The sequence below is a fragment of the Dipteris shenzhenensis genome, chromosome 24 (genome assembly GCF_047967505.1).
Source record: "Dipteris shenzhenensis isolate YYH24624 ecotype China chromosome 24, Dip_SZ_1.0, whole genome shotgun sequence".
Taxonomy (NCBI): Eukaryota; Viridiplantae; Streptophyta; class Polypodiopsida; order Gleicheniales; family Dipteridaceae; genus Dipteris; species Dipteris shenzhenensis.
The window spans coordinates 21,617,179-21,630,049 of NC_141619.1; the positions used below are offsets into that span (position 1 = coordinate 21,617,179).

At 45.8% G+C, this 12,871-nt stretch overlaps 1 protein-coding gene across 1 annotated transcript in view; it reads right to left on the minus strand.

Moving 5' to 3' along the window:
• Nucleotides 1-12,871, minus strand: part of LOC147886358 (uncharacterized) — a 176,163-nt gene that overhangs the window by 52,679 nt on the left and 110,613 nt on the right. Inside the window, exons 6-8 of the mRNA XM_087395630.1 lie at nt 3,828-3,911; nt 3,497-3,586; nt 3,336-3,385 (exon numbers count right to left, since the gene is read on the minus strand). Coding sequence (XP_087251756.1) covers nt 3,336-3,385; nt 3,497-3,586; nt 3,828-3,911 — 224 coding nt within the window. The remainder of the gene's footprint in view (nt 1-3,335; nt 3,386-3,496; nt 3,587-3,827; nt 3,912-12,871) is intronic.

Consider the following 12,871-nt stretch of genomic DNA (forward strand, 5'->3'; position numbering starts at 1 on the left):
GTATTTTTTCTCTTGTTGGTGCAACTCTAGAGATTGCATTACTCAGCTCAAGAAACCTATAAGAAACTTTTTTTTGGAATGGGCTATATGGAACCATAGATATTGTGGCCAGGGTGGCTTGGGACTTGGGAGAAGTTAATCCTTTCCACAAAAGAAGGGGCTCTCAATATCATAGACCCAGACTTGCAGTGCAAGGCAATACTTTGCAACATAGTTTGAACCATACGTGTACGGTCGTCCCTACTGTATGTGTATGGTACAGTATTTCCTACGCAATCTTTTTTGGCCCCAAAAAAGGGCAAAACAGTGAAGTCCCCGTACATTTGTTGCATTTCGACCGTCTCTGCCCATACGCATCTCTGTGACGTACACCTTCAGCCTGCAGCCTTTAGCCGTACAGCCGTACAGCCGTACAGCCAACCAGTCATACAGCCATACAACCAGCTAGCCAGTCAGCCAACCTTGAAGCCTTCAAGAGACTTCAAACTTCAGCAGCCAGCTCTGTGAGTCGTGACCACTGACGGTGTCACCTCAGGATTCAGGAATCGATTGAAATTTGAAGGAGGACCGAGGTCACTCCCTCTTATCTCTCCCATGTCTGTTGAAAGTTGAAAGTTGAATCTTGAAGTTTTCTTCTCAGTCTAAATTTCAGATCTCTCTCTCTCTCTCTCTCAGATGGGAAGAAAGAAAGGAGAAGTATGGGAATTTGTGGAGACACTGAAGCCTTTGGGAAAGGGCCTATTCACTTGTAAAGGCAAGTACTGCCCTCACAAATGGCATGGAGGACCTACCCGCATAAGAGCAAAATTTCTTGAGCTGACAGGCCTTGGGGTTGACCCTTGCTCCTCCCCCCCTCAAAATGTGAAAGACACTTGCAGAAGGTTGCAAGCAAAGGCAGGTAAAAATAAATTTACAGAAGAGCTTGATGCAGATGTGGGTGATTTGGGAGATGCCTAGGAGAGTGGTGCTGCAAGTGCAAGTGCATCTACACATGAACCAAAACAGAAGAAACAAAAGGTGTCAAAGGGAGCCTTGGCCAAGGCATGGGAATCCCAGGCATAGAAGGATGCCTACATTGCTCTTCAGCTCTTTTTCTTTGCAGAGGACATTCCTCATTGGAAGACGAGGAGTCCCTATTTTTTGGAAATGGTCCGTGCAATTGGCCAAGTTGGGCCTAGCTTTAAGCCTCCATCTTATAAACCGTTGTGTGAAGGTTTTTGAAAACCCCAAACTCATCTTCAAGGAGCTAGAGATCTACGAGACGTTCGAGAGGCTTGTGAGTGACAGGGAGCAGAAGAGGAATGTATCCTTACTATGCAGGCTTGGAGGACTATGGGCGACGAAAGGCCAAGGGCTCCGGGTGTTGCGTGAGGAGGGAAGTAGCAAGACAACAGAATCAAGGTGATGGGCGATTGGTTTCTAGAGGTGGCGTCTCAATTGTAGAAGGCTGTTGGTATCATGTAAGGGAGTCTGTGAGCTTGTGTGCTCTGTGAGAGTAGAGAAGTTGCGATTGCAGTTTGCGTCAAGAGAAGTTAACGCTACTGGAGAGGTGGGGATAGATTGCTTGGTATCATCACGTGAGGACACGGATAGGCGATGGGGAGGGAGGTCGCACTCGCCATAGCAGCTGTTGGAGCTGGAGGACTGGCCGCAATGGGATGGCAAGGTATTGAAACAAATAAAGGTGCAATGGGAGCAGGCCGAGGTCCTCAGGCGCTACTTCACTCCCGATGTCGTCTTCTACCATTTCAATAACATCGGTACAGGGGTAGAGGATTTGATCACTGTGTATCAGATGGTGGAGCTCTTGTTCAACTACCAGGCTGTGCAATTCAAGAAGATCTAGTGCGATGAAACCATGAATTGTATAGCGTTACAGGTGATAGTATATGTAAGGCCGTGGATTTCCCTGGAGAGGGAGAATGCGCTGAAGAGACAGAGGGCTATTTTTGGAGGGTGGATGAATTGTGAGAAGTGAGAGGTATTGGAGAAGGTGTTTAGCTCGTAGTTAGAAGGCTTTCCTTTACTGGTGCTTCTCTCTACTTGGCGACAGTTTCTTCTATGGGCAGACATGAAGAATTTCCTTATCATCGTATGTATGAGATGAGCTAATGATTACGAATGTTCCTTGATGTGAAGAAGGGATGGGTGCTCTTGGACTAGCATGCAGACACAAGGAGGAGCTCTCTTGTGGGATGTGGCTTCATAGCTTGTGTGGTTGATTATTCCTTGAGCTGTCAAAAAGAGTTCGTGGTAGTTATGCAGATCTGTCTTCGGATTTAAGTTTCATGGGTCTTCTATGTATTTTCTGAGCTTGATCTAAGTCTGTAGGAGAGCTTGTCTTGAGCACTGCATGCTGTCTTTCCACTTTGAGCTACCTCTCGCCGGTTTCATTCATACTTATTAGAAGTCTTTTTCTTGAAAAAAAAAATTGTGTTGTTCGATTTAATGGAAGTCTTTTCAACTTCAAAAAAAAAAATTGTTGTTCGACTTGAAAAAAATGGTTCATGGTAGCAAAGTGATCACAGTTATAGCATAGGGACTTGGGTCATACTCTACTTGGAGATGTAAGCTCAAGCATGAAAAGCATTTCTGGTATTAGCTTATATAAAGAAAGACTGTTGTTCATGGAGGTTGCCACTTCCATTGGGAGTTTTAAAGGTGAGGAGTTGTAGGGTTCAAGAAAAGTTGCAGCGTTTAGAAAAGGAATGGGGTTGAGCAAGGGAGAGCTAGTCTCTGTCTGAAGGAGAGGTCCGGAGGTGTTACCAGAGGCCTAAGTCCACTAATGTGAGAAGGGTCAAGTGGGTGATGCGTGGATCTATGACACAACACTACGTCGACTTCGCACTACACTGCGTGATGTGTGAACCAATGACACAACACTACATCAAAGGATCGTGCGTGCTACGGAGTGCTGAGTGCTGTGAATCAGAACAAGACCGTGCATGCAACGGAGTGCCGAGTGCTGTGAATCAGAACATGAAGAGAGACCAACCTTACACTCTACACTGAGGACGTCCGTTTACATTGACGTTTAAAGCTATGGCAAAATGCTTTCAGTTTTGCAAGTTCGTTAAGATTACTCCCAAGTTTCATCTTTATCTAAGTACGACCGCTCGCCCATGTACAAGTTGGTAAACATTAGTCCTAAGTTTTAATCAGTATCTAAGTAAGACCACTCATTCACGTACAGGAGCATAGGTGAGCTATTTTTTAGGCCCTGATAACCTTCTGCCAGAATGCATCATACACAGGAAAATGCATAAGACTCAATGTGGACAAACATGCATCACGCCATTAAAGGATCATATACAGAAGGGTAAGTCAAGTCTTACACAGAAAGCAGCAATGCATTTGTCTTGTCCAGGATCCGACTCAAATAATCCTACAAGGAGGAGTGTATTCACAAATGTAGTTTGAATCACTATCTAAAGCTACACGTCTCCTTTCCCCAGTTGTACAAAGCACTGCAGACTGACAATTTATTGTGACATACCACAAGATTACATTTTCTCATTTTCTTCTCTATCTGCACATCTTCAGCAATATTCAGCAGCAACCAAACTGACATATACAACAGCTTCTCCTGCACATCATAAAAGACTTGTATCAAATCCTGAGGTGAGTTTTCAAATCAAATTGGAAGCTAGAAGCATAGAAGATGCTCTCATATTCACACTTGTCACCATACGCCATGCTTCTAACCCTGACAGAACCAATAGATTCTCAAACTTTCCATGACAAATTCCATTTCTCTTCATGCTGTAAAGCTCACTTAGCCATTTTTAATGCCTTGATTTCCAAAAGAGTTTCACGGTCACTTCTACCTGATCATGCAAGGCAGGCCTGTTTGCAGATGGACTCCCTGATGGAATTGACTTTAAATCTTCCAGGATGTCTGCCTCCTCCATCTTAAGCAATAAACCCAGGTCGTCAATTCCAGTCTATCCTAAAATAAACCTGATAATTCCTATACAGAAAAACAATCCCCACAAGAGGATATAATATATAAAATCCCACAGGCCTCTGGCCTTCTAAAATCTTAGTTTGGAGCTGAGCTAAACAAGGGATTCTGGTGGGGTCTCCTGAAGTCTTTCTCCCCCCGCCCCCTCCCCCAAAAAAAAAAATATCTTCTATTAAGTAGGACTAAAATTGTACGTATATTCTTATCATATCAAAGAAAAAGTAAAAGTAAAAGTAATCCTGTCATTAATTTAGAATGTGAGCATTATAGAGCTGACATTAGACTCATTATAGAGACTTCTATTAATTATGAGAGAAACAGTGAGAGAAGAAACTCAAGGCAGAAATACATGATGCAAAGCATGAAAGTCCAGTGGCTAAATATGCCTCAAAGAGAATAAGTGAATTGAAAACTAGATAAGAAGCAGGATTGATGCAGCATGCTGGACATGCCACATCACGCTTGTGAGGGATTCTGGAAAAGAAAGGACGGCCTCTCCAATCCTAAGAAAAACAATCCTCCTAGTTGAAGCAAGCCTAGAAGAAACCTGGATCCTAAACCAAATAGCCATCAGAGTGTGTACAATATCTGTACAATTGCTAAGTGAGGTATGAACTAGGTCGATCTGAGTGCCATAATAGCCTCTATGCATCTGGATCTCCAAGCATGCCAAGCTGTGATGCTCGCAAGCAGGAGCCATTGGGAGAAAAAGAATAGGTTGTGAAGAACCAAAGAATCCCCCATACCATTGATCATCAATTCTAATGGCTGACAAGAGGTCCACCTCTAGGTTCTCCTCTAGACCTTTGATCTCCCTCCCCCCTCCTTTCTCTCTCTCTCTCTCTCTCTCTCTTTCATTTCATTTTGTATCTAGGATTTTTGTAGCCATTTTTGGCATCTTAGCGGTATTACGATGAGGCCACCTAGTTGGCGCATCGTTGATGATGTATTTTCCTTTCGGATGATTTTGTGTCCCATAGGCCATGTATGGCCTTCCGTGGACCTTTAATAAAATTTCTTTCTTTCTTTCTTTCTTTCTCTCTCTCTCTCTCTCTCTCTCTTGTATTTGTGATATTGTATTGCTCAGGTCCCATAGGCCGGTTTTGGTCTTCAGAGGACGATAATATATTCTTCTTCTTCTTCTTCTTCTCTCTCTCTCTCTCTCTCTCTCTGTGATCATTTTGAGGAGGAGATCCAACCATTGGATGGGGGCTTCCCACCTGCTTGGAGCACTACCACTATCGTACAGATACACAAAGTAGGAGACCCCATGGATACTAGGAACTACCACACCCTCATGATTGGCCACAGATTGGCAAAAATCTATGGATTGGTACTGGAGAGGGAGCTCAGCAATCATATAGAGGCTCGAGGATAGAGGGTACTAGGACAAGCAGGATTTTAGAGGCTGCATTCCATTCTAGATCACATCTTTACTTTGAGGGCTTTCATTGAGGAGGCGAAGTCCCGAGGCTAGAAAGTCTACGCTTGTTTTGTAGACTTTCGGAAGGCCTTCAACATTGTCCCATGACCCCGCATGATCAAGAGGCTTCAAATCATGGGAGTCACAGAAGGACTGTAGTGCATCAAGGTGTCTCTAGAGACCCTCTGCTGATGAGGACAAAAGTACCACGTCATTTGCATATAGCAATATCTAGATTAGCGTGCCAGCTAGAGAGCATCCATCTCCCCCCAGTGTCTGCATAACTATCTCAAGCTGGTCAATGTAGAGGCCAAACAGGGTGCGTGATAAAGGACACCCTTATTTGACCCCAATAGTGCTTACGATCTCATCTTCCACCCTACTGACTGAGACTTTCTCGTAAAGTGCCATGATGGCTCAAATGATCTCCTGGTCATACCCCAAATCCTGTAGGTGTCGGAGAAGGCGGGCTCTCGGAACCGTATCAAAGGCTTTCTGGAAATCCACAAAGCAATATACCCTCTTCTTCCGTGCCCTCGCCTCCTCGATGACACACCTGAGTGTGAATGTGGTCCATGGTCCCATGATCGCATCAAAATCCAACCTGACCGGCTGCTCTAAGTCCCCGACACTCTACGAATCGAGTGACCTCGGAATTGTAGGATCAATAGGCAAAAGAGAGAGAGAGCAAGGTACAAAGAGTCGATAGAGTCTGCCGTCACGTCAACTAGGATAGTGAAAAAGAAAGAGTACAAAGTACTTGTACCTAGACCTAGGACTAAGTGTCCTATGTGGCCTAAAAGGCACTAACACTATAAGTGCCTATATTTATGCCTACAAGGCACATACCATGGCCTATAGGGCATCACTAGAACCACCAGAAGATGGCCTACAAACCCCCCTCCATGGGATGGGCTGAAGTATTTTGGAAACGTCTCAGAATACCTGGTATTTTCTAATCATGGTGGCACATGTTCATCCAAAAGGATATAGCCACCTATGAATGTACAAGGGATGTCAGATCATGTAACAAAGGGAACCAAGTGTAAAGCCTATCAGAAGACTTCGAACTTGGGACGAGGAAGTGCCTTTGTAAACATATCTGCTATGTTGTCCTCTATGGGAAGATAGGAGCCTCTGAGATATCTGAAGACTCTCTTCACTTCCTGCCAATGTTGTGAACTGGGCATGTGCATGAATCTGCTGAGCTAAGATACTGCATACTGTAAGTCAGGTCTGGTGTGACATAAATAAATAAGGCATCCAAGAGCCTGCTGATAAAGAGTGATATCACATGGTGGGCTCCCATCATGAGCTGAGAATTTGAAGCCAGGGTCCACTAGAGTAGAGATTGGCTTGCAATCCTCAAACTGAAAACGATCAAGGAGCTGTCCAATATACTTGGACTGAGACATCATGATACCCCCCTCAACGTGAGCAAACTGAATGCCCAAATAATAGTGGAGTTGTCACATGTCTGACATTTCAAAAACCTGCTGCAAATCAGCTTTGAAAGCTGCAATTTGCTGAGTATCTGGGCCCGTGATGAGCATATCATCCACATATAAAATCAGCACTAAAAAAATCAGATCCACTCCCGCGGACATAAAGAGTGGGTTCTATGGGGCTATTCTGAAAACCAAGGGATAGTAAGTGTGCATGAATTTTGTCATACCATGCCCTCGGTGCCTGCTTCAAACCATAAAGGGCTCTAAGCCGGCATACCTTATTTTCAGAATTCAAAGCCAAGAGGTTGTGTGACATATACTTCTTCCTACAGATCCCCATGAAGAAAAGCAGTCTTGATGTCAAGTTGGTGCACTTTCCAATGATGATGGGCTGCAATGGCAATGACACATCTAATGGTAGTAATCCTGGATGTGGGAGCAAATGTCCCCTCAAAGTCAATGCCTTGTTGTCCACAGTTCGTTCGGAAGGTTGTTTTTAGTTTCGAATCTAAGCTGACGGCGTAAAGCCTTGCACTCATCATCGTACTAGCTATTACAAGATACGGTCCCAGGTGATGCTAGACGGTTGAAGCGAGTAGTATGAGGGAAAACGTGAAGGGCAGCCTTGTGTAGTGAGCGGGTGATCAGGGCAGCACGGTCCTCTAGTAGGGGTAAGAAGTCAATATATGTGAGAAGTATGTAAAGGCGGGCTGAGTATATAGGTGAAAGATCACGGCGGTCAAAACGTATGTCATGATAGGTGGTGTAGGCGATATGTGCAGTGGGAGATGCTATGAGACCGGGTGTAGAGATGCTAAAGAAGAGGTCTGTATGATCAGCCCCTGGGGGAGGAGGTGCGACAATAAAATCCATGATACGAGATGTAAAGGCAGGGGATCCCATGATGTAATCGATAACACTAGAGCCCCTCCCATATGGAAAGCATGTGAGACCACCTGAAGCGGGCCATCTATCAAGACCATTATAGATAATGAGATCATGCATCCTACATAAATCTAATAAGGCATGTCCATAAGATGTGACTGGGGCTCGTCTGTCAATTGAAACACGCATCATACCTGCTCCCTCGAGGTCAATGTCTAGCAGTAGAATAGAATCGTCCCTAAAGTCGAGGAGTGGAACCCAACGGGCACCTGTCCTCGCGTTGAAGTCCCCAACTACGAGGACTTCCCCGCGGCTCGAGAAGTCGACAATGGACTGATAAGCAGCTGCATATGGTGATGTCTCAGCCTCCTCTCAAATATCTCGAGCAAAATGGGAGGTCTCGGGAGGGAAGTAGCATACTACAACGAACAAATACAGGTTGTCCATGTGTGTTGGATCCGGATCCAAAGAAATCTGGAGTGTGTATCTCTTTGCTCTACTGAGATGGTTCCAAAAGGGTGGACCTGTAAAGGACTGGTACTCCTCGCACTCCCCCTGTGCCCCTTGTCTCATCTCCTCTTGATCCTGGTACTCCTCCTGATCCTCGCACTCCCCTGTGTCCCTCGTCTCATCTCTATAAGCAGACTCCCACGTGTACCCACTGACTACTGGTGGTGGGTGCTCTGGATTCTGATGTGTCTCTATATAAAAGACTATGTCACAACCTGTATAGGATTCCAAGAAGTTCCCTGGTTATGACCATAAGGTACCATTGCAGTTCCAAATTGTACAAGATAGGGTCTTGGAGGTCTGAGTCTCATAGACCCCGCCTCCCTATATGGGAGGGAGGTGGGTGCTCGGCCTGTAAGTAGTCGTCCATCTCGAACCACCACCCACTTCCCATCCTTGCAGACCTATTCCGTAAGACCGACCTACGTCGTAGAGCTGAAAGAGCGTCATGGAATCATATGATGAGGGGTTGCTCTCGGTTGGAGTCTCTCCCCACCTGCCATGCCCTCTTGATCCTCCTATGCTCATCTACCCCCAAAATAGTAGCCACAAATGCAATCACATCACTCATTGGTGTAGCCTCGGTGCGTGGGCTGCCATGGACTCTGATGTTGAGAGCATTACTGGCTCTCTATTGCTGCTCCATGAGAGTAGCCGAAACGGTTCACAAGTTCCCGTTTGGCCACATCCACCCATCTTGAAGTCTCCTCAATTGCATGCTGGCAATCTGTGCCTCAACTACTGGGGTACTCCCTGGGACTGTGTGTATGGTTGTGACCTCTTGTCGAAGCTGTGAAATGTCATGTCTGAGCCCCTGAATAAGGGTACCCTGGTGTATGATACGAGGCTGTTCCTAGGCAAAGCAGGCCTGCTCTTGTGTGAAGCGGGGTCAACTCCGCCTCTCATACTCGAATGTTGTGCACCTCCATCAAGAGGGACTCTAGGCATCAGGTGGGGTGGCCCTAGGAAAGCCCGGTCCTCGTGGATCAAAGGGGGCTAGTACAAATGAAGGAGGACGGGACGGGATGATGGGTGAAGCTAGAGTGGGCTAAGTGGGAGATGACGGTGAAGAGTATCTATGGAGCGCGGGTATGGTGGGGCCAAATGAAGCAATGAAGGGTGGGTGGCTCAGGTTCAATGGTGACAGCAGGAATGATGCGTACTCAGTTGAGGCACCATAAGCTGTCCCTAATGATGGTGCTGCTGTAAGACCTGACCCCTCCATGGATGGAGTGGATAGCGAGAAAGAAGCTGCTATCAACGATGGTGATGATGATGTGAGGGTCGAGGTGGCAGCTGATGTGGAGGCGGGAGCTGATGTGCAGGTGGAAGTTGATGTAGAGGTAGAGGCTGATGTGGAGATTGCTTGCGTAGAAGCCCTAGTGGTTGTCTTTCTTGTGTCAGTTGTAGGCCACTCCGATTGCTGTGTTTAATGACATCCTCAAGCGTGAGTTGTTGCCTTTGTTGTTTATCCTCGTTTTTGTTGTTGGGTCTCTCTGTTTCCTTATATCCTTTGTCTCCCTTCACCATTTTGGGGGTGGACTGAAGTGAGCTCCTGTTTTTTTAATTCCAGTGACAACACCCAAGTCCCAGGAGTGCATCCAGCTGTCGCAGGAACCCCTCGGGTGTAGATGACAAGAGTGCCACATCATCTGCATAAAGAAGAATCCTGATGATGATCCCGGCAAGTGAGAAACCGGTCCCTCTGAACGGCCCCATGAAAGTCTCAAGCTCATCGATGTAGACGCCAAACAGGGTTGGTGATAAGGGACAACCCTGTTTGACCCCTATGGTACTCAAGATCTCACATGTCCAACCTACGCCTGTCCGAACTCGGCCTGAGACTCTCTCATAAAGTGCCATGACTGCCCAAATGATCTCTTGATCAAATCCCAGTGTCTGTAGGCATGTGATGAGACGAGCTCGAGGTACTGTGTCAAAGGCTTTGCGGCAATCCACAAAGCAGCAATATACCCTCTCCTTCCGTGATTTGGCCTCCTCAATGACACTCCTGAGTGTGAGTATGTGATCCATAGTCCCATGGTCTCGCCTCAAACCGGCCTGACCCTCTGCTCTGAGCCCTCTCATCTTTGCGAACAGGTTGACCGACGCATCCAATACAACTGCATAGATCTTGGACATCACATGTCCAATCATGATAGTCCTGTACCTACTCGGGTCCATGGGATCCCCTGCCTTGTGGATGGGGGTGATGGTGTTGAGTGTCCAAGAGCAAGGGAAGCCAAGGCAAACAGTGTCATTGAATAGCTTTGCTAGGATCGGGGCTAATGTTGATAAGAAAAAAAATGGGAAGACAACCAGGAGTTATGTACTTCACCACGTCAAATAGGTGAGACTTCATAGGGATCAGCTGCAATGTGGGCTCGTAGATGATGAGCTTATGAACCAGGTTCCAGAGCAGATATCCAAAGCACACAAACAACAAGTCAATCTCCCACACAATCTGACTAGAACACACACACAGGAACACACAGACTCTTTGAAAGAGGGGAAAGACTACACAGCCCGAAACAGACTGAACTTCCCCCAAAAAAACTCAGAAAACAGTCAGCCTCAGAAAACTATGAACCCACAGCCCACTGCTCAATGGCCAGCAAGACCCCCAAGCATAACCTCTGTGTGCATTCTTCTGTAATCATTGCTTTGCTCACTCCCAGGTAGTTAGCATTTAACACTGCCCAACCATGAGTACACAACTTGAGGCAACAGCCAGCCTATGACCCTCGTGCCCACAAGCTGTCCAAAAGAAGAACTAGCGGGTACAATCATACGTAAACCTGCAGGTACGTTCACTGTACAAGCAGCCGTACAATCATATGTATGACAGCAAGTACTTACAACCCATACAACCATGCACAGTAGTCCGTACAGCCTGCATTTAATGACGACCATCCTCCATACAGCTCATAGAAGACATCTTTAATGACCCATACGTGCCCGTACAGCCTGCAATCAAGGCACCATACTACCAGCCCGTACCAATCAGCAATTAAGGCCCGTACAAACTCGTACTGCAGCCCGTACAAGCCAAGCCCACGCTTGAAATTCTGTACCAGCCCGTACGTAGAAGTTAATGCCAGTCTTTACGTCCCCGTATCAGCAGCATTAGCTGGCATTCAATTGCTCCTCCCGTACACGATCCCCTGCATCAGCCCGTACAAATCCCTTTTGCAGCCCGTACGGCTCTTTCCAGCCCTCAACCCACGCACGTCACCCGATGCAAGGCTACCCTTAGGCATCTTCCATACGACTAGCATACACCCCCCGGTGCAGTGTTTCTCCATGCCTGAGTGCTCCTGAGCCTGCGATCCTCCTCCTGCAAGTTGTCACCTTCATCTACGTCCAGCTCATCGACTAGAAGCATCCCTTCATCCATCACGTAACCACCTTTGCATGAGCAGGATGCCTTCCTAATTAGTCCAGCCACCTCAGCCTAATCTGCCACCTCATCAATGACATTTTACCACTCTCAAGACATTTCCCCCCAAATCACATTAAATGCACATTTTGGACCTTTAGTCACACAATTCCCACACACATTAGCATGCACATTAAGACTTGCATGTACCCCCGTACACACTTTTTTTTTTTTTTTTTTGGGTAAATCCATGAGACCCTCGTGTACCCCCATACACACACATGAAAAGCCCCTTGACATGGACACCAGAACATATGAAATTCCTGTAACATGTAAGTGCACATTGACTTAGGAAAATAAAATTAAAAAAACCTTCATGACTTGATTTTCATGACCCCAAAAACATTTCACTTGACCACACACTAGACACCCTTGCTCTGGAAGTCTGATACAACCACATTGCATTTCATCATTTCCCATGAAGTCCTTGCAAAACATACTTTATTATCTCAAAAAAGTATACATCAGTCCATCGTGCTTGTGAAAGAAAAATTCACAAATGCCCAAAGCCCACACCTACCCTAGGTGTGTACAACTATGTGCTTACCCCCAGCTATATACAGTGCTCAAAAAGTTGATACAGATTTTGTCCTACCATTTTGTCCATCCCCAAGTCTGGAGACATTCATGTCTTGCAGATAGAGGTATATAAGATTTGCATTTCTTCAGAGATATCCTCATCCATTAGGTCTTCCGGCTTGTCTAGTTTCATCACAGCTGCCCACACTCATGATCCTATGAAAGTATTTCTTTAGTCTGAAGCCATTGACTCTATTCTTATGCTGCTGACCATCCAAATCCTCAAGTTGATATGATCCATTTTTGAATTTCTTCGTCACACGAAAAGGTCCATCCCATTTGGTTACAAATTTCTTCTTGAAGGTAGATCCAGACTACTGTTGTATCTCAAAACTAGATCACCCTCCTTGAATTTCCTGTTTGCTCTCTTCTGGTTCTCCTCTTGAATTAAAGCATAATGTTCCACCGCCTTTTGTCTGTCTAGTTGTGCTTCCTGCAAATCCAATAACCGGTTCTGGAAGGTAAAATTTGAATCCTCGTTTATCTTCATTTACATCTGTAATGCAGGAATTTCTACTTCCAAGGGCAATAGAGCTTCTTTCCCGTAAACAAGATGAAATGGTGAAAACTGGGTGCCTTCTTTTATTGCAACTCTGTAAGCCCATAAAGCCCAGTGCAAAGCA